Source organism: Colias philodice, chromosome 17, assembly GCF_061535455.1.
Source record: "Colias philodice isolate Cphi_HAF_F1 chromosome 17, ilColPhil1 Martin Lab GWU primary, whole genome shotgun sequence".
NCBI lineage: Eukaryota > Metazoa > Arthropoda > Insecta > Lepidoptera > Pieridae > Colias > Colias philodice.
The window spans coordinates 9764893-9786251 of record NC_143102.1 but is presented as its reverse complement, the minus strand read 5'-3'; the positions used below and the strand labels follow the sequence as shown (position 1 = coordinate 9786251).

The window sequence follows — 21359 nt, the reverse complement described above, 5'->3', positions numbered from 1 at the left end:
ACGTGCAGTTTCTTAATTGAGTTTTCATTGCATTTCTCGTGTGATAATTGAATTATAGTTATGATGGAAGATCGTATAGAGTTGCCAACTTAAATAATAAAAAGCGTTATATTAAGCAGAAAAATATGTTCTTAAGTAGGCATTATATTTAGCTTTGTGTTAAAATTAAGTACATACTTATAAATCTGCTATATACAAAAGTAGTGAAAATATTGAAGCTATACTTTATCACGAATAGTCCCAAAATATAAAAGCAAAGTCCACGAATCATTAGTTTGCTCGTTCATTGGGAAAGGCCCGCAATTATAAGCCCAAGTCTAATATAAATAATAAGCGAAGAATTTAAACATATTTTAGCTTTATTAATGATTCTTGTAAAGTTGATAACGTAAAGTCTCACTGGCTTGTTATTTTAAAGCACACCGATTGTATCTCACACTAGCTATTCTCCGCGGTTTTACAGTGTGATAATATATAGCCTTCGTCGATAAATGGGCTATTTAGTACTGATTTTTTTTAATCGTATCAGTTGTTCCTGATATTAGCGTGTTTCATGTGTGTATAATATAAGCATAGATAAATAATACATTGTTTGTTTATTTTTTACAGGTCTCGCATGCACTCAGAAAGCTAGCGGCTGCTCAACACCAGGGTCTAGAACCCTTAACATAAACGTAAGTTATTTTCAACTTAACTATACATATAGAAAAACATTATTTATTCATATTATTTATTTATCAATATCTCTATCGACGGCGCACTTAGCATTACTACTATGCAATGCATTTGCCTTCTTATAATGTAAAAAGCACTGAAATTATCTATACTAATCTATACTAATATTATAAAGAGGAAAGGTTTGTATGTATGTATGTATGTATGGTTTTCACGCATAAACTACTGGACCGATTTTGATGAAATTTGGCACAGATAATCTTTAGACCCTGAGAAAGAACATAGGCTACCTTTTATTGCGAAATATGTACCACGGGCGAAGCCGGGGCGAACCGCTAGTTTATTAATAAATTAACAGTTTTACATGTAACCAAAAAATAAGGAAAAAAAACTATGGTTTATAGCATCAATATACATAATTTTAAAGCTTGGTGAATAAATTTCTAACCATTTATTTCGGCGCGAAACTGTCCGCTTAGTAAGATGATAAAAGTGCTATGAAATTGTGAGACTTACCAATTATTTGTGAAAATGTTTTGGTGAAATCAGTTATAAATAATTATAATATTCTGTTATTGTAAAAAACGTGGACTTGCGTATTATTAATAAAAATATAAGAAACTTACGTGATTTTACAATTTCGTATGCAAATAAACATTCTCGGTTAATTAAATACAACAGCGAAAAATACATTACCAAACATTGGTTTCGACAATACCTTTCGGGCAATATAGGTACCACAATACCCCAAAATAGACATTAATAATGAAATCAACATCAAAATCAAAAGCGTTCGGTACCAAATTGAATTACGTATCTCCTATTTTCCTTGAATACGTATCCCCGGTTCCCATTGGACATAATATATCACAGCCCTAGCCTGAATTATTTATATTGCGATAGAAATAAATCTAGTCACTTATCTGGTTCGGACTTCATGACGAGCTATTTGTATCCTTCGTCGTGTGGTTATGTGATATCTTGTTATATTTATTAAATTGGTGAATGAATGGGTGTGTGTGTGTAGTGTCTTATAAATAGGGTACGGTTTGTATGTGTGTGGGTGTGTGTGTGTGTGGTGCTTCGTTATAAATTCGTTGATTTGATTTGCATAAGTCTGTGATAAGCTTTTTAAGTATTGTCAGACTGACTTTTAGTCTCTAGGAAATCACACCTTAGGTTTAGAGCTTTCGTGGAAATATCACATAAAAAGCCTTTAAGTATGATTATTGTCATGTTAATATTATTTAATAACAAAAAGATGTACAATAACAATTGTTATTATAAATGTATTCATTTATAAAATTTCCAAGCAACAGACAAAATAGCCAAAAATAGAAGTAACAATGGTATTAAATATATAATATATAAAATACATCTTAATTGAACGTAAGCTTACGAGGGAAACATTTTAGGGCGTTTAATTCATGTTATACTTGTCGTTGTTATGAATGAGTTAAAAATAAACCATTGAACAGGATCAAATTGCAATTGATTTTTTTTAATAAAAATTTTTGCTTGAATGGCATTGATTTCTACTTCTGAGTGTGTAATACAACACCTGAAGTACTGAAATTTGTTAAAAAAAATATCTATCGCAGGTTACGAACCCGCGTCTTTTCGTCGTCAGCAATCGAACGGTCATGCCTCTCGGGTCATGATTGATTTTTCTATAATCTATATATATAAAACTCAAAGGTGACTGATATAGTGATCTATCAACGCACAGCCCAAACCACTGGACGTATCGGGCTGAAATTTGGCATGCAGGTAGATGTTAGGTTGTAGGCATCCGCTAAGAAAGGATTTCCCGAAATTCTTGCGGGATCGGGGAAAAACGGGGATGCGCGTACAAAGTCGTGGGCGGATGCTAGTTTACAATAATTTTCAAACAACTTTTCAAAGTTTTTTCAATGCTATCAAACTACTTATTAAAGTACTGCCCCAAAACCCCTCTGTATAAGTTGACATCGGTCTCTAATAGAGACACACGATTCTTCAATTAATATATATTATTTATGGGAAATTTGGGTATCCAACCTTTAAACTGAAATAAATCATTAATCACTTAGGAGAGGACATTATTAGTCCAAGTTAATAAACTACGAGAAAATGAGAATGTACTTTATTGTTTACTCCGATTAAGGTATATATATGCAAACGAAACTTGAAAAGGAACTTATTACTTATATTTAATATTTTCAAATAGCAAGCTGTTCTGTAGTAAAAATAAATAAGACTTATTGCAATCAAAATTTAATCAAATTACAATTCATATTTAAAAAGTTGTTCTCTACAAACACGAAAATATATTACATAACTAGCTGTGCCCGCGACTTCGTCCGCGTGGAATAGTGACTGCATAGTAGTTACTACTTAACACACAATTATTGAGTAAACACGTCTTGAAACACGTATTATCATATACAACTAAATTATAAGTACTTACACATTATTATAAAGTTAAGAAATAAAATAAATAATAGCACAAAAGAACTGTTAGTAAAATTTATTACTAAACTGAGCTATAAAACTTAGGTAAGAAGAGTTCAAAATTTCCAGGATGTGGTTATTCTCCCGCTCCCATATTTCTTCTACTTTCACAGACTTTCAACTTTTCCCTTTCACCCCTAGTAAATGGCAGAACCGATTTTGATCTAAACCATGTCTAATCATACCTATATATTTACATGTCATATCCTTTCGTTTGGTACTCCATTTGGATTATTTATCCCCACTATCACCCCTAAGGTGCCCTATATGCTTACCTATATGTAATAAACAGATTAACCAATTTTGATAAAACATGACTAATTGTAATTCACACGTCATTTGATATGCCGCTTGATTATATTATTTGACCACATTCGATTATTCATTCCCACTTTTACCGCTATAAATCAATAAATGGATGAACCGATTTTGATTAAATATGCCTCATTATACTTCTCATGTCAGGTCATGCCCTTTCATTTGATATGCCACTTGGGTATATTATTTGACAACTTTTATTCCCACTTTTATACCTTACTTATATCCAATAAATGGATGAACCAATTTTGATAAAATATGTCTTTTTGTACTTTACACGCCATGTCTTTCATTAGATAAGTCACTTGAGTATATTTGATAAAATTTATTTATTTATTCCCACTTTTACCCCTAAGTATATTAAATAAATGGATGAACCGATTTTGATAACATTGGACTACTTAATTGTTTCTGACAGGTCGTCTTTTTTCATTTGATATATCACTTGGGTATAACAGACAGCATTCGTTTTGCTCATTCCCACTTTTGCCCTACATATAATTATTGGATGAACCGATTTTGATTAAATATGCCTCATTATACTTCTCACGTCAGGTCATGCCCTTTCATTTGATATGCCACTTGGGTATATTCGACAACTTTTATTCCCACTTATATACCTACATATTATGTATATACAATAAATGGATGAACCAATTTTGATAAAATATGATTGTCTTATTGTACTTTACACGTCATGTCTTTCATTAGATACGTCACTTGAGTATATTTGATAAAATTCATTTATTTATTCCCACTTTTACCCCTATATCAAATAAATGGATGAACCGATTTTGATAAAATTTGACTAATTGTTTCAAACATGTCGTCTATTTTCATTTGATATATCACTTGGGTATAACCTACATTAACAACCTACATTAACAACTATCATTCGTTTTTTTCATTCCCACTTACCCCTATATAATATAATAAACAACTAATGTAACAAAAAAAACGCATCTAATTCGTATTACCCGTTAGCGAGCTACGGTGGCAGTTGGCACAGACAGACACGCAAACACACATAGCGGACATAACACCCCTCTTTTTGCGTCGGGGGTTAAAAATATAATACCTACGACATAATTTCAAAGACCTTTTATATATGTATAAAATTTACCTAGAAGTAACCATAATGCTATTTGTGCAGGTTTTAGACTTATGAGCAAAAATCTAAATAAAGGTCCTTTGACCCCCCCTACTACCCCCTGAGCATAACCACCCCCCCCCCCCCCACGCTTGGGGACTTTCGATATGATCATCTGGAGATGTCAAGGAATAACTTTAGCGTATAATTTACGTAATAAAGTAATTCATGTATAGAATGCCTTAGCAAATGTTCGCTGTGATTACTTAAATGGTCATAACTTTTTTATTTATGAACCGATTGACATGAAATAAACACTAAATGTTAAATGAAGCTTACCACAATATATTAGTGAAAACCGCATCTAAATCGGATAATCCGTTTCTGAGATTAGCGTGTTCAAACATACAGACAAACAGACAAAATTTTTTTTAACAACAGTTTTGGGTTTGGGATCGATTTAGTAATAACCCCTGCTAATTTTTTTTTACATATTTTCATTGTACAGACACCACTTTTCTAGAATTTTATTATATGTATTGATATATATATATTGAATGAGTTTAAAAAGCAACTAAATATTTACTATTTATCTTTATAATATCCGTATGTATGTATATGTATACTATGTGTAGTCTTATACTTATTTATGTAATGATTTTTGTGTTCTGCACCATCAACCTCATCATAAAACGTAATTCTCATAATCCTCGACTAAAGGTTGCCTGGAAGAGATCGCTGCTTTAGCGATAAGGCCGCCTTTTTGTACGTGTTTGTTTGTATGTGTTTTTTTCGTATTGTTTCCTTGTTTTGGTGCAAATAAAGTATTTTAATTAATTCATTCATTCATTCATTCAAATATATTACATATGAACAAAATTATGTAACCACAAGCCCCGAAGCAATTTGCATCCGTAGAATTTTCTAGCTCTTTTATTTGGACCTTAATTGGTGGACTGACTAGGGATTGTTTTTGTGAATAATGTGGAAGAGTATATATTATCAAAGTTGTGTTAGTTTACAAAGCTTGACTTTGAAATTGTGAAAAAATTCGAGTCACCAAAATTCTGTCCCATCGGTTATTATAACATTATAATAGACTGGTTTCCGCGTGCGGCTTCAGTCGCTTTGTAGAAAACTTAACAAATTATATATTGAAACCTAGAGAACCGCTCTATCTAGATGGCAAAAAAAATTCATTAAATTCATTACTTAGTTTTAAAGATGTAAGCAAACATAGGGGCGGACAGACAGCGACAGCGACTTTCTGATGTAGTGATTACTAAGTTGTGTATGTTTAAATATATCTTAGGATATAGTGTTTGAAAGACAATTTTTATCCACTATACTGCATAGGGATAGCTATCAAATTCTGCATAATATAATCGTTCGTATAAATAAATGTGGTTAACAAGTAATCGATTTGATCCAGCTGTTAGCGAAACTAACGTCCGTCAACTAGACGATTAACAAAGTGTGATTAGTTGTGTTCGTAGATTGGACGAAGGTTATGCAATTTGTAACAATTGCAATGCGTTGATATTGGATAAAACAAAATTGTAATTTTTGTGTTGTATAAATAATGTCTACAAACATAATTACTAATTGTTGAATTTTTCTGCTTGTTGGAACGGAACTAAAAATATGTGCCATCGTTTTTCATACGTTTATTAAATTAAAAAAAAAACTCTTTTATTTATATATTAAAAATATTTACTGTTTCCTAGTTAGATAATTTATCGCTTCAATGTATGTAAGTTATTGCTATGTCTATTGTAAAAAGTGCTTTGCAATTTCTTATTCTGTAGGTTACTCAAATAATTATAATCAACATTTTAATTTTTATAATTACCGCTGTACACAAAATAATTGTACGAAATTGCAATATAGATTCATAAAAATTTTGCATAATACATTTTATCTTCTATCTAAATCTTGGCATGCATCTCCCAATATTCTGAAACCCATAACAATATTCTATGAATACGTACTTGACGCTGCAGGAACTAGTCTATACAAATATTATAAAGAGGAAAGGTTTGATTTTTTGTTTGTTTGTTTGTATGAATTGAATAGGCTCCGAAACTACTTGGCAGATTTGAAAAATTCTTTCACTGTTGGAAAGCTACATCATTTCTGAGTGACATAGGCTAGGTTTTATCCCGGAAATCCCACGGGAACGGGAACTATGCGGGTTTTTTTTTGAAAACGCGGGCGAAGCCGCAGGCGGAAAGCTAGTATTTAATAAAGGAATATATTGAATAGACTATCAAGTGCATCAAACAAAGGTCTGTCTATACCAAGAGATAGTGCAAGATTAATTGAAACCGAATTCGCCTGGAGCACGCTTGAATCGACTATAGTTTGATGCATAACTTAAATAGTCTCCAAATTATTTCTGTAGTTTCAAACAAATATTTAGTACAACAAAAGGTGTCCAAGTTTTGGTTTTGAAGTTCAATTGAAGGTAATGGTTTGTCTGTTGCGAATATTTAGTGAGCTGTACGCATCTATTCATTTTAAAGTCTGTAAATAAACAATAATATCTCAGGATGGTTGATTTTTTGACAGAAAAACAAAGGAGCATAGGCGTAACTGGTCACCCATAAATAATATTATTTAAACAATATCATGTCCGTATCAAAAAGAGCAATAAGTAGGCCCTTAAAAATATTCAGTAGTTCTTACAAAATCTTTCATAAAAAAAGTTAACAATACAAACGAACAGGATAAGCGAATAAACTTAGCTTCATTCATATTCTGTCTGTTTTGTGCATAATTAAAACAACAGGAACCAACGCAGTCTACCAAATGACATGAATAAATGAGTGTTAAAAATTTTCCAGCATATTTCTTGTTAGAACGAGCCGGAAAAAGGTTGCGTAGAATTTTTCATTTGGTCTCATTTTGACGTTTTTTGTTAATAAATTGTGTAGTTGTTAAGCCTTTGATAAATTGGTTTAAAGTTTCGCTCGTTAAACGTTTCCTAGATTTAGTGTGTTTTTATTGCTTCCTTACATCCTTTTTAGTGCTTGAATTTTTATAGTTTTATAGATATCTTCCCTCTAAATTAAAAGATTTTTGTTTTTTTGGCGCCATTGTAAACATCTCGATGGGCTTAGGTGGAACAGAGAGAATATGTAAACCTAATTAACTATGTTATGAAAACAATAATCCACAGATATTATATAAAACAGTTAAGTAACCAGTCTCACTGGCCAGCGGCTACTAAATTTACCACTTTTTATTTTACCGTAGACCATTAGAAGTTTAATTACATTTTTTTTCATAGTTTTCAAAATACGGACATACCAGACTATTAATTATTCATGAACACTCAACGCAACACAACAAAATTCGTCGAAAATGGGTCTGAAAAGCCGAAATGTGCCTGAATCCTTTGCCTTGTGTTTAAATTTAGCTTTACAAATTAGGTACACTAGGACGAGCTTAACATTTTTAATTACATACATATTTAGATGCTTTTTGTGTCTTCGTACCTTTTTATTTGCTTAAATCAAAATGTTAAAGGTTAGGTAGGGTTGAATATTCGCGAAATGGAGAATTATTTTAAAACTCAGGTAAAATATTTGAAATTGTTTGAATGATGAATTTTAAATTTATTGGATTCTGAAATTGTAAGTTGAGTGCTTGGTTTTAGCTATTTCAACAAAGTTGTAAAAGGTTATTCCTTTTCTACTGGGCTAGATATATTTTTTACATTTCATAATGTTTATGTCTCTAGAATTTAAGAAAACAATCAATAAATATAAAACCATACAAACAGTTACTGTTATCAATAACATTACATACAGTTCATATTTTATTGCCTTAAAAAGATAATGTAAATTGTTTAGCATGCCATAAACGTATGTTAAAACACGTACATAATGTACGATCTGCCAACTAAATAACTTGAAAACTTGCAAAGGAAACCCATGATAAAATGCACCTGTATACCTTAGTAGTTAAACTAAAATACTAGGCTATCGGAATGGGTCGTGAGTCGTGACCTAACCACAAGTCTCTTAGATAGATTGGTACACGCAACCTTTGAATCGACGATGAACGATTTTTTCAAAGTACATAAATAATAAAGTTATTCATAGAAAAACCAATAATTCCCTAACTGTTATCAATGCAAAACTATATGAAAAACGATCGGGATTCAGATTAAAATTGGCACAGTTTTAACGAATAAACTTCGCTCAATTCAAACGCAAAATAGTTAACAAATAAAAGCCAGTTATTGAAATAGATTTAATAACATAATTTTCCTCTCCAGGTAACAAAATACTCACATTTTCATTTCATTTTTGCAAAGAAACGTCTGGGAATATGAAAACAATTTTACACTCAAATAAAAAGGAACATTTCACGGTGATATTAATCACAATGAGATAACGCGATGAATGATGATGTATTTGAATTTCTTAAGAATTATTTTTTTTCGGCGACAATGTTGTTTTGTAAACAATGGATAGCTTTTGTTTTTTCTACCATTTTACAGAGGCTCAAGATGTTTCGGTAATGAGATTAGCCCTTAGCTAAAAACGTGTGATGATAATTAACGTTTGTTTGTAAAGTTAATTAAATAGGTGTTAATTAATTTTAAACACCTCTATAATTAATGGAATTTCATGAACATGTGACTGGAACGTGTACTAATTAACGTTTCAAAACTAGTTGATAAAGGAGTTGTTCAGAAATGTTACTTGAAAGAAGAAAAGGATATTTGGAATTCTTCGCTACAATATTGGCAGAATTGGTGCTAGTTTCAATTAGGGCCGATTTTTCAATGCTTGGATAAAACTAATCCGTCCAATAAAGTATTACACGATAATATTAAAATGTCACGTAAACCGTCAAATACGGGCAATTAGAATACGTTTTTAAAATGGTAGTTTTATACATTATTCGACGAATAAGTTTTATCCAAGCATTGAAAAATCGGCCCTTAGAGATGTATAACGGATGACTACTTTAATTTCTAATAAGATTTTAGATTACAAAGCGCAAATCAAATTGTTTCATTCGTTTATGAAATACGTTGTAACATATGGTCAAACATACTGTGTTTACTAAAACTCTTGTGTTTATAGGGACAACAAAAACTGGGTTAGACGCGATATAAACATAAATTCTAACAGTAAGGTACAGTTTATAAGTATGTTTGATTAATATATAATTAATAGTGGTTGACCAAGCCTAGGGTGTGTTATACTGAATAAAAAGGGCGACGACTAGTCGCAGTATCGCATTGCAATAATAAAGTTAATTCTTATTTTTGTAAATTATGAATGATTTGAAATTACTGATTCCTCAGTCAATTGACTTCGCAGATAAACGAAATAACCAAATAACTTTTTATTGAATTAATTATGTCGGTTGACTTCGGAGATATTTCATAAAAGAAAATCAAGGACTGTCGATAGTTGGTATTGTGACAGTAGTAGTATTGTTTTGTTCGATTGACTTTGTTACATTTAACGAGCTAAACTATCCACAGCAATTATTGAACATTGTAACAAACTATACAATACGTCATTGTTTGCAATACAATGCAACTTATTTATTAAAATAATAAAATTGGTGCCAGCGTGGATTTGGATTCATTTTATTTGTAATTATTATTCCAAAAAATTAAGCCTGGAGCGTTTGTGAATAGTGTAAAAGAGAATCACCAATAAATTGTATTTTTCATTTCGATTTCTCCTTACGAGAATATAACATTATTATTTTTCATAGTTGTTAATTATACAGAATTAAGAACTAACTGTTTATACTAGTAATATAAAGAATTACCCCGTAGCACATGCCAAATTCGCGCGTAGCACATCTTATGCCATGCGTAGCAGTCGTAGCTCGTAGCGGTCGAGTCGCATGAACCCACCCTAAAAACGGTAAGCGGCTTAAAACGTTCCACGGTACTTTGTAAATTAATTTAAGTTTGTTGCTTACACGGGGTATTTCACAATAACTAACACGACTATAGTATTCAGGGAAATAGGGGCTTTGGAATTTTAGTGCTACGCTCGTATTAGTTTTAGCATGGTGAAATGGTGTGCAAAGAACCGTGTGACATTACCCATACATTAAATATTATTGATAGGCTTGGAAAATAGTATGTTCATTAATAATATTGCGATGAAATACTTTTAAACGGAGTGCTCTATCGTAAAAGATAAATGGTGGAAATATTTATATTTTTTGTCTTAATTCGATTTCTAATACCCTAAAGAAATTTCGATATATCCAATTCAACATCCTTAAAATAAAACATTTACCTTATATACAGTAATCTTATAAATTCTTCCTTCGCGAGAGCCCTAAAAATACATAACAATGAAAGAAAGAAGCTTAAAATACTGTAAATATCGGATACAGCGCAACAATCCCTGGATATAAACCAATTTATGAGTTCGCTTACGCATTTCCCGCGCAACGTGGCGGTTCCCAAGCTTAATGTTTTCTTTTTAACTGAAACCATGCCGATTGCATGAGGAAAAGCTTATATTAAGGGGCTTGCCATACCATAGAGTTTCAGGAAGAAGGAAAACCTTGTTTCGAGAGTTTCGACAAGTAGAAGATTTTAATGTAGGCTTTTGAATTTGCTTACTTCACACGAATCTGTGGTTATTAGGAATTTAAATTCAGTTAAGTGCCGTCATATTGCCCTACGAATTAACGTTTCTTTCCATACTTCTGCCATCTAACTAGTGCACGGAGGAATCAAAACTTCGCTTCATTTAGTCAGCCCAATAAAATTTTAAAAAATCTGTATAGTATACTTAATTTTGATAGGAAGAAACAAATGTTATTGAAAATGTCTCTAGGTATTACAATTACTTGTTTAAAAAAATATTTTAACACGTTCTTCTAATTTTGAAGCGAATCTCAATTATTAATAATATGTCACTGTCACGTAAAAATACAAATCAAATCTCCAAGTTTGACCCATGAATTCAAACATAGGATTTTGGAATATCGTCACGTCATGCGCAGTAAACAGTACATGTATTGTAATATATAATATTTCCTGGAACAGAGTTGAGCGGACCACGTGTAAGTAACCGTTTTGAATTCACGGTAAAACTCTATAAATAATGATCAAAGCATCGAATAAAATTAAAATATCGCCGAATGTGCCGTTTAAAATCGTTTTTGCTTTTTAATTATTGTTCAATACCTCATGTCACAGTTTACTCTGGTTAAATAAGTATTTTTTTTATCATATTCTTATCTTGCTGATAGTATATACGTGAGAGTATGTGAGAATGAATGAATGTATGTGTTTGGTATTCTTTCATAGCATAACCACTATAACTATAGACATTTATTTATTTATTGGTAAATACATACTTGCCTTTGCCGGCGGGTGGCACCGCGAGTTATTTATCCATATTAAAAAAATAATAAACAATGTTTTTATGTAAAAGAAATAATCATAAATAATGTTTTTGTTTCAGATGAGAGCGCTTACGCTCAGCGTAGCTCTATTGGCCGCGCTTTCTACTTGTCTAGCACAATCAGATGGTAAGAATTATTATTATTTAATTTTTTAACATTTAAAAAGCCTGCTGTCTCATTAAAAAATAGACTAATATTTCGTATAGGGACTAAAATCCTAACAGAATATTCGTTAAACTCTAAAAACAACAGAATTAATTTAGATTATTTTTGTAAAATATAACACAAACTGTATATTAATTAAAATTTAATTGCAACATTTAGGTCTGTAATAAAACTTTACTCCTCATTTTGTAAGAATACCACAAAAGAACAAAACACAAAACAAATAGGTACAAGATTATTATTGGATCCCATCTTACTTTACGAGATTTTTCCTCGACTATAGCAAAGCTAATGGCGGTCATTACTGCTCATTTAATTGATTCAAAGCTTAACGGAATGCCAATAAATATATTTTGTAAGAATTTATTATTTGAGGTAAATTTTGTAATAATTGACTGACCGGATGGCTTGGTTGGTAGTGGCCTGCCTTCCAAGCCAGAGGTTGTGGGTTCGATTCCCACCCGGGGCAAATATTTGTGTGATGAACATAGATGTTTGCTCTGTTTCTGGGTGTTAATTATCTATATAAGTATTTATTTAAAAATTATATAATATGTATGTTTATCAGCCATCTGGTTTCCATAACACAAGCGAAAGCTTAGTATGGGATCAGATCGTGCCGTGTGTGAAAATTGTCCTGAATATTTATTTATTTATTCCAGGTGAAAGGTAAGGCGTTAGACGAATTTAGACAGGAGCTTCTACTCATGAAACTGAACAACATTTGTTCTACAACTTTGCTGAATTTGTAAAAAAAAATTGGACTTTGTGAGGAAACTTCGCTAATCAGCTGACCGATTTCCATACAAAGTCCAATTTTTTTTCTACGAATTAAGCAAAGTTGTAGAACAAAAGTTGTTTAGTTTCATGAGAAGAAGCTCCTGTCAAAATGCGTCTGACGTCTTACCAGTCACCCTGTTTAATTTTTTGCGTCCTACCGTACTAAAACTCACTAGTCTCACAGGACATCGGCTATAGATCAAATTAATAAACAGATAGAAAACAAGAAACGCATTACACATAGTTATAAAATATAAATAAAGTTTAAATAAAAAATACAGCTGCTCAGTGCAATATCACTGATTTTTCAAAAGCTAGATGGAAGCTAAAAGATGTATGCAATCACTTTCTAATAATATCGTCCATAAACGAGATAAAGTTTCGCCAACAGTTATAAGTTCAGTTGCTAATGCGTAAGTTTTTAATAAATTATACAATACACTCGATTAAAAGTGCACTAAAAAATAACGAGGTTTAAATCGCATCATAATACTAAAGCTAAACTTGCGTCATTCCAACGCAGGAGTCATTAGACTGCCGTTATACTAAAAGTCATTCTTGTAAGCGTCGCTATTACGGGCCGGAGCGGTCATGGAAAGCGAGAGGGCGATTATAGAGATAGTATTTTTTAATGCTTAACAAAAATGGAAATGGAAGCTACTTTTACTGCATTACCGCCTCCTTAGTACAGCTAACGCGTGTGTGTAGAACCGAGAGTTCTTGGGTTCGATTACCGGTGGAGATAAGGTCAAAAAAGTCAGTCTGACAGGATATAAGGCACAATACTCACTTGTCCCTAAAGAAAATCGATCAGTGAAACAGATGCTGCATAATGCATTGCCCCATTACTACATACACATGTCACATATGAATAGACAGAAAGAATAGCTAGAAAAGCACTACGTTTATCGCATTTTTTTTCTAATAAAAAGATCGTAGGAAACGTTAAAATGCTAATTTTGGCGTAAAAATCAAGGCTGTCACAACTGAACCACGGGTACTTTGGTTTGTGTAGATTATTACGTACCTAAATTTTCATTAAGTTTCAGCGATTTATTTTACAATCAAAATCGCCTTCGCTCACGCTTATATCTGTATCATGAAGTTTTATGTATAATGGACCATCGAGCAGTTCTCGAGCCATTTGACAATTATTCAGGGTCAGATTTAGGTGTCATTTATAGGGGATACAATTACTAACGGCTATGTGGACTAACGGATTATCTTGAGAGTAATTATCCTCTTAATTAGTGTCCTAAGGGCTCGTATAGTGTTTGGGTATATTTTATGTGTGATCATGTTGTTAGAATTTTATGGCAAAAGTCGGAGTGTTCTGTTTTTTAAATACATCCTTTGAGTCCTTTATGTTCGTATTGTATGTATTTATCACTATCTTATCGATATTTCGATAGAATCCTACTTTATAGCTTATGTAATTTATTTTATATATTTTACGTTATTTCCCTCCAGGGCCCAAAGAAGATTTACCTTCTGTATGTATGCTGTCCTGTCCTGTTATGTTTAAAAAATGATAATGAATTTGCAACACGAGGAACCTAAAACCTTTTAATTATAAACACCAGGGATTCATTAACAAGAAGCTGTTCAAATTGGTAGCGAATAAAAACAATGAAAGTGAATAAAATTGAAATATTATTTCTGGTACACGACAAAGACGCGACTGTACGCCCACGGTATAGACGTGGTCCTTAGTCACTGAGTGTAACGGTTATAAATAGCTAATAATAATTCTTTGTTTTAGAGAATCTATTATTTGTAGGTATCCATTTTCATAACTTCTAGACACATATGCAGTGGGTAATGTATACGTCAAAAAGTTCTCAATAGCCTTACAGATAAACTTATCAGTAAGTTATAAAACAGTCCCTTATATTTTTACATCTATTATTGTTATCGATCACCAACGATCTCTTTAATTGTCTGTTTAAGCAGTGACATCGTTCATGTAATTAATTCCAAAAGAATTTCATTCACAACTCGCTCAAAAGAACACTGAATCAAAAATGTCTAAGAACATTTCTGACAATCCGAGAAAGAAGTGAAGTCTATCTTCTCTTACTACGTGTACAAAAGTTCTTTACAGATACTGAAAACCTTTTCAATTTTCAATTCAAATTGTTAAGCGAACTTATGAAACTGTTTGCATTGTCTGCTTATTCGGATTTTTCAATATTTCCCACGTCGTATTATCTATCACAGCTGCCTCGTGTTCTTTTAATGATATCGTTCTGTTAATTTGAAGGATTGTGTACAATGTACATTGCGGGTTATGTTTGGTTAGGAAATTGTGTTGTTTGATTTGTTGGTATGGAGCAAGCAATGGATTTTGGTTTTTGGTTGTTTAGTTTTGGATCTCTTCAAGGCTTTTTATCCGTGTCGTAAGAAACTATTCTTTTTTAAAGCGTCTAGTTATTTTTACTTAGGTACGTGTTTGTTTAATTGTTAATATTGTGATTAAATTTTATGCATACTTGTAGGTAATATAAATATTACATCAAATATAATTAAAAATCAATATTGTAATATTTTCGTAATCTAGCGCAGTAGTAAATACAAACCTATTAACATAATTTGCACAATATCCAGTAAATTATATATGTATACTATGTAGTAGATAATCATTCCGCAAAGCATTACTATATAATTTTATCTAATAAAGTATCTAAATATATTCGTCCTATTAGTTTCCATTCAAGCTTATATCCTCATTCGTTTACGTACTGCTGTTCAAGCTTACACTGAGCTTACTCGTTTTCGTATAACGTCCGAGATTTACCAAAACTTTTTACGTTAAATCGCATCGAAAACACACGAGGGACTCAAAGATATATCATTTGACGACAAGCGGTGGGATAGGGTTCCCTCAAATACGGCTAATGGATTCGCTCCAAGATTGAAGTTGGTGAAATATTGGAAACTCGTGTTAACGTGATGCACTTTTTCATTTAGACGGCTTTTAAACGTATGTAGTTGGATATGTTAAGGATTTGTGGTAGGTATATTAAAATAGGTATTTATTTCTCGAACTATCTAGTTAATGTATTTAATGTACAATTAAATTAAATACCTTTGCCATGGACTCGGGTTCCAATTCCGCGGTATGATCAAATTTATTCTATATTTTTTTTTAATTATATGATTAATTAAATTAAAGAACGTTTATACAAACATCAAATTAATAGAAATAAGTAAGTATTAATAACTTTTTACGTTTTTGTTGCTAATGTGGAATTAATATTCAGCAATTATTATTTATTAGTATTTAATCCCGGACCAATTTTTATAAGAAATATTATACAGAATACAATGATCTTCAAACTCATGCTAAACAAAGAATAAAAACCTATTCTTCTTAAAATATTTCATTATACCTCTTATATTTGATAGAGCTCTGTCAACACAAATTTAATGGATCCCACTCAAATCCCACTATCAAAATATTCTAAGTTGGGATAAACGCGTTCAAATGTTACAAGTAATAAAATGAGACACAGTGTTGTAGTGTTTGATAAACTTGTAATTATTTGTAATTCCTTGATACTCGTCATAGATTTACCTAAAAATGCAAATACATACTTACGAAAAATGGTATTATAGTCAGGAGTCGCGTCGTGAAAATCATAATATTGATCAGAAAATGGTTTCCTGTAAAAAAAAATGTTGTGTGGTTTTATGAAACCACGGTAAAAGTGATACTGTTCGAACGGTTCCGAACACTGCTTTGTGTAGCGCATGTCGCGTGACGGTAGGTATACCTACTCGGCAGCCGCGATACACGCGACATGCGCTACACAGACCAAAAAGTTTGAGACGATGTAATAAAAGTTTCACTTTAAAAATTAAATCAAATGCTCGCAGTGAACTCAACTCTATAAAAAAATTAGAATAATTTTGTCATAATACTATTGTGTTCTTATTACACGTACACTTGGTATAAAAATTTTCGTTTAAAACATGATGTAAAACGTTCCAAACGTAATCCATACTAATATTATAAATGCGAAAGTAACTCTGTCTGTCTGTCTGTTACTCAATCACGCCTTAACTACTGAACCAATTTGCATGAAATTTGGTATAGAGATATTTTGATACTCGAGAAAGGACATAGGATAGGTTTTATCCCGGAAATCCTACGGGAACGGGTTTTTCTTTGAAAACGCGGGCGAAGCCGCGGGCGGAAAGCTAGTAATGCATATGTATAACATTGTATTAAATAAGTAATACATATTATTAAATCTCTAACAATTATTAGATTGCTCATCCGTGTGTATCAACAATGAGATAGCAAATATATAAAGTCACATATCACTGGGGGAGAGATCTTTCATTTCTTATCTCGATCAAAAGGCCATAGTAAATCCTCGGTTATCTGGTTTGCTGAGCACTATTAAATTAATTGAGAAACTTTGTATAGACGTATATTTGTACTGAGAAGTGGGAATATTAGGATTTTAATACAAATAGCGAGTCATTCTGCGAAATATAGGTTGGTACACAAGGTTGGTACTTTCAAGAATAGGCTTTAGAAATAGTGAAATTAAAATCTCATATAGTATAATACAATCGATTAATTCGTAAATAACGAGTATACCACCTTTCAGCCATTTTAAGGAACGGTTATCACCGCGGAACCGAACTATATCCATCCAATATGCATACAAATGTCAAAAATCACTATAAATATTTAAATACTGTATTTCCTACAAATGATTACCCGTATAAACAGCTATAAGTTAAATATGCTCGAACTAAAAATAAACTAAACCTATATCCAGATTTATTATTAAAATTATATAATATAAGACATAATGTTTACTTCATATTAACAGAGTCAGGACAATCTATCAAGCGTTTAGCATTTAGTACCTACACAAAATTAAACATAGGAGCGAAAGGGCAACGGAGCGAATAAATTTGCTCTCACGGTTTAAAGAGAATGTTCCAAAATTTATAGGATACTGTTATTTTTAATGAAAAAACATGGAATTTGTGTAGCTTAAGTGTGGAATGGATTATATGAGATTATGGGACCATCTGGAGATCCTGGAGTCGCCTAAATGTTAATTAAAACCTAAAAGTAACTCATGAGTTATGAAAGATTTGTTTACGAGGTTAGTGTTTAACTATCTGTTGGCTGCAATAGAAAGACTTTGAAAAATCTTCACCATGGATTATAGTTAGGCCTTCAGGTGTGGATTTCACTAAAATTATATACTTAATAATCTAAATTTATACCAACTATTATAATGATTGTGATAGCAGTACACAGATTATAGGTTATGATTTCTCTCATTCAAATCCGTAAATTCGATACTATTATTATAATGAAAAACACACATACAAACAATATAACCCACCAAGTACACACTGATAAATGAATATTGAAGATTCCACAAACATTTTAATCCAAACTCCATCTAGTAATAATGTTGACGTTGCATGTTTGTAGTGCGAGCGCTGGCTGTAATTTACCGAACATTATTTAACTTGGGAACGCATAAACTTGCTCCACGACCTGCCGTGACACTTCAAACCTCTTTAATGTTTGTAGGCAGGGAGCTGAACGCAAATACCATGATAAATATCGGAGAAAATGGTTGAATGAATTTTCGGTCTGCTTTGTTGTGTTTTATTATAATGAAGCCGCGCCCGGTTTTTAAAAGGCAATAAATTAAGAAGAAATAAACTTGGAAAGCAAAGACGTAATTTCTTAGTAGAAATCTTAGAAATATTTATTTGCCCCTTAGAATAAATAACCAAGAATACACAAATTACAAAACAACGCTAATTTCGTTCAACTCTTTATTCGATCTAAATATCTGAAGTTACGAAGCAACTTCTTAGACAAGAGCACAGTCCATTTGGTTCTTCCCTATAGCTACGAATTCAAAAAAATTCTAACACTTTTCGTCATTAATTAAAAACCCCATCCCTTGCATCACAAGTCAACACATGAAAACAGTACACTGCAGATACTCAATTCACGTTAAAATATTTCATTAAACGCTTCCAATGACGTCGCGAATTCATTATGACGGAGTTGAACAAAGTTTCATACAATTAAGTGAGGGTTATAAGTGCAGAATATAGCACACTCCGAACTTTCTTGCTACGTGTTGACGATCAACTTGGAACAGTTATTGTGGTGTGAACACGTTCTTGGAAGTGAAGAACTTTATTATTATTAAGTATTCTTTTAATTAAGGCTAACTGCCTCTCGTAGTATTCACGCTTTCAGCTTAAATACAATTTTCTGCAGACATTAAAAATGCAAGTTTACTAAGTTAGCACAATATAATAAAGCTCTACCTCGTTGGTGCAGCACTAGTGGTAAAATGACGTAACAAAATAGGGAAGTCAAAATTTTATTAGCAGGGAAGTAAAAATATTAGTCCTCGTCTTTTATTTGAATGTCGAGTATTTTGATACTTGGGTGAATTTTTTAAGATTTTTAGATTGTTAGAGTCGGCTCTCGTCAAAAATACACTCCTAACAAAATGCTTATAGCTTACACAAAATATACAACAAAATAGGGAAGTTAAAATGTTATTAGCAGGGAAGTATATATTAGTCCTCATCTTCCATTTCAAGTGGAGTATTTTGTTACTTGGGTGTTTTGAATATTTGAAGAATTTTAGATTGGTAGAGTTGGCTCTCGTCAAAAATATATACCGCTTATAGCTAGATAACATTATAAACACTCTAACTATAACATAATCAAGATAACATCAAACTTAGGAGCAACACACCAAACAATATAATAACAATATGAACCAAAACACAACACCGGCTCTTAGTCTACAAGCTGAGTGTACTGTCGACGATTAATTCAAGTGAAATAGTTATTACTTGACACGAAATATCTACACTGTAGACAACAATTTACGAATCATCATGCTTAACTTTGGTCTATCTTGAACTTAATATGTATGAGTCTTATATAAATCTGAACGCTTGTAAGAAGAGTCTCTCTAATTGAGTTTCATTGTTGGTTTCATTAAACATATAATATTTTCTATTAACAGTTTCATATTCCATACATTAAGATATGTACGTATTTCGGCTATCATTTATCCATCCCTCATAACAAATAGACCGGGAGATACTGACACAAAATTTCGAGTCATTTGCAACAGGATGGCGGTTCTACAGGGGTCTTAGTACGCAATGACAAAAAGAAAAACGATGGCGTGAACGCTGGTACCGGCGGCTTAGTCGCGTGGGCGTTAGTCGAACTCGTCGGAAAATAGCGAAAGTCAAACGATTTGTAACAGTATGGCACTTATTTTTCCTGTAAGTTTGAGGATCAACAAATATAAATACAAAATTTCAAAGATCTATGTGTTGGAAATCTTCACTTATATAAATTAATAATAAATTAAGTTTTCAAGTATGACAGCACTTTTTCCCCCTACTAGAAGTATGGCAAATATAATAATGGTCACATTTTATCAAATACTCTCCAAAAATCCAAATGCAATACTGGTACAAAAAGTTTGGCGTAATAAAAATTTTTTGCAGATTGTCGACGGTATGGCGACCATTTGGAATCGTCCGAAAAGTATGGCATGGCGATTTTCGTAAATGGCTGCACGACGATAGTTACCTGTGCAAAAGTTAGCCTGGTACAAATGGTTGAATGATTGTTTTATTTAAATCAACACATTCGCGTCGGTATGGCGGGCTGTAAGTCACACCGGAAAAGTATGGCATGACACTACCGCCTACTACTTTTTTATGGGCTATCGGTAAATTCTAAAATTTTTGTGTTACAAATCGTTTGACTTTCGCTATTTTTCCGACGAGTTCGACAAACGCCCACGCGACTAAGCCACCGGTACCAGCGTTCACACCATCATTTTTCTTTTTGTCATTGCGTACTAAGACCCCTGTAGAACCGCCATCCTTGTTACAAATGACTCGAAATTTTGTGTCAGTATCTCCCGGTCTAAAACCTTTTAGTTATATTTCTGCAACAAAAAATATTCAATCTCTCTCAAGGAGCTACTATTAAGTATTTTGTGCTCAAGCGTTAATCTATCGCTATAAACAAAGACTTCTATATTCTGCGAAACAAAATTTAATTACCAAATGAATGAAATGGTTGAATTAACAAACCACAGCTTTTTACGTAGTCTATTTTTGCATAATATCATTATTTGACGAAAACTATTTTTATATTATAAAATTTAAAGCGTGTAAAGTCAGTCCCCTTACCTACTATAACCCCGTATAACCCTGAGCCGTTGTCAGTAGGATTTCTTAGTAACCATTAGCCCTTTCATCTGTCATAAGCTTATTTCCGATTAGCTGTCAGAGCGAAACTTAATATTTATTACTTTACGGAAATATGAGGTGGGCCCTTTGGAAGAAAATACATTACAGGTCGCTTTAGGATTATGAAAAA

At 32.3% G+C, this 21359-nt stretch overlaps 1 protein-coding gene across 4 annotated transcripts in view; it reads left to right on the top strand.

Annotated features, from left to right (window-relative positions):
• LOC149481299 (Ig-like and fibronectin type-III domain-containing protein 2) overlaps positions 1–21359 on the top strand; it is a 173751-nt gene that overhangs the window by 115758 nt on the left and 36634 nt on the right. For all 4 annotated transcript variants that reach the window (XM_089705523.1, XM_089705525.1, XM_089705521.1 and 1 more), the window contains 2 exons: positions 610–674; positions 12046–12112. In XM_089705523.1, the coding sequence (XP_089561649.1) occupies positions 12046–12112 (67 nt within the window). In that variant the 5' untranslated portion in view covers positions 610–674. The remainder of the gene's footprint in view (positions 1–609; positions 675–12045; positions 12113–21359) is intronic.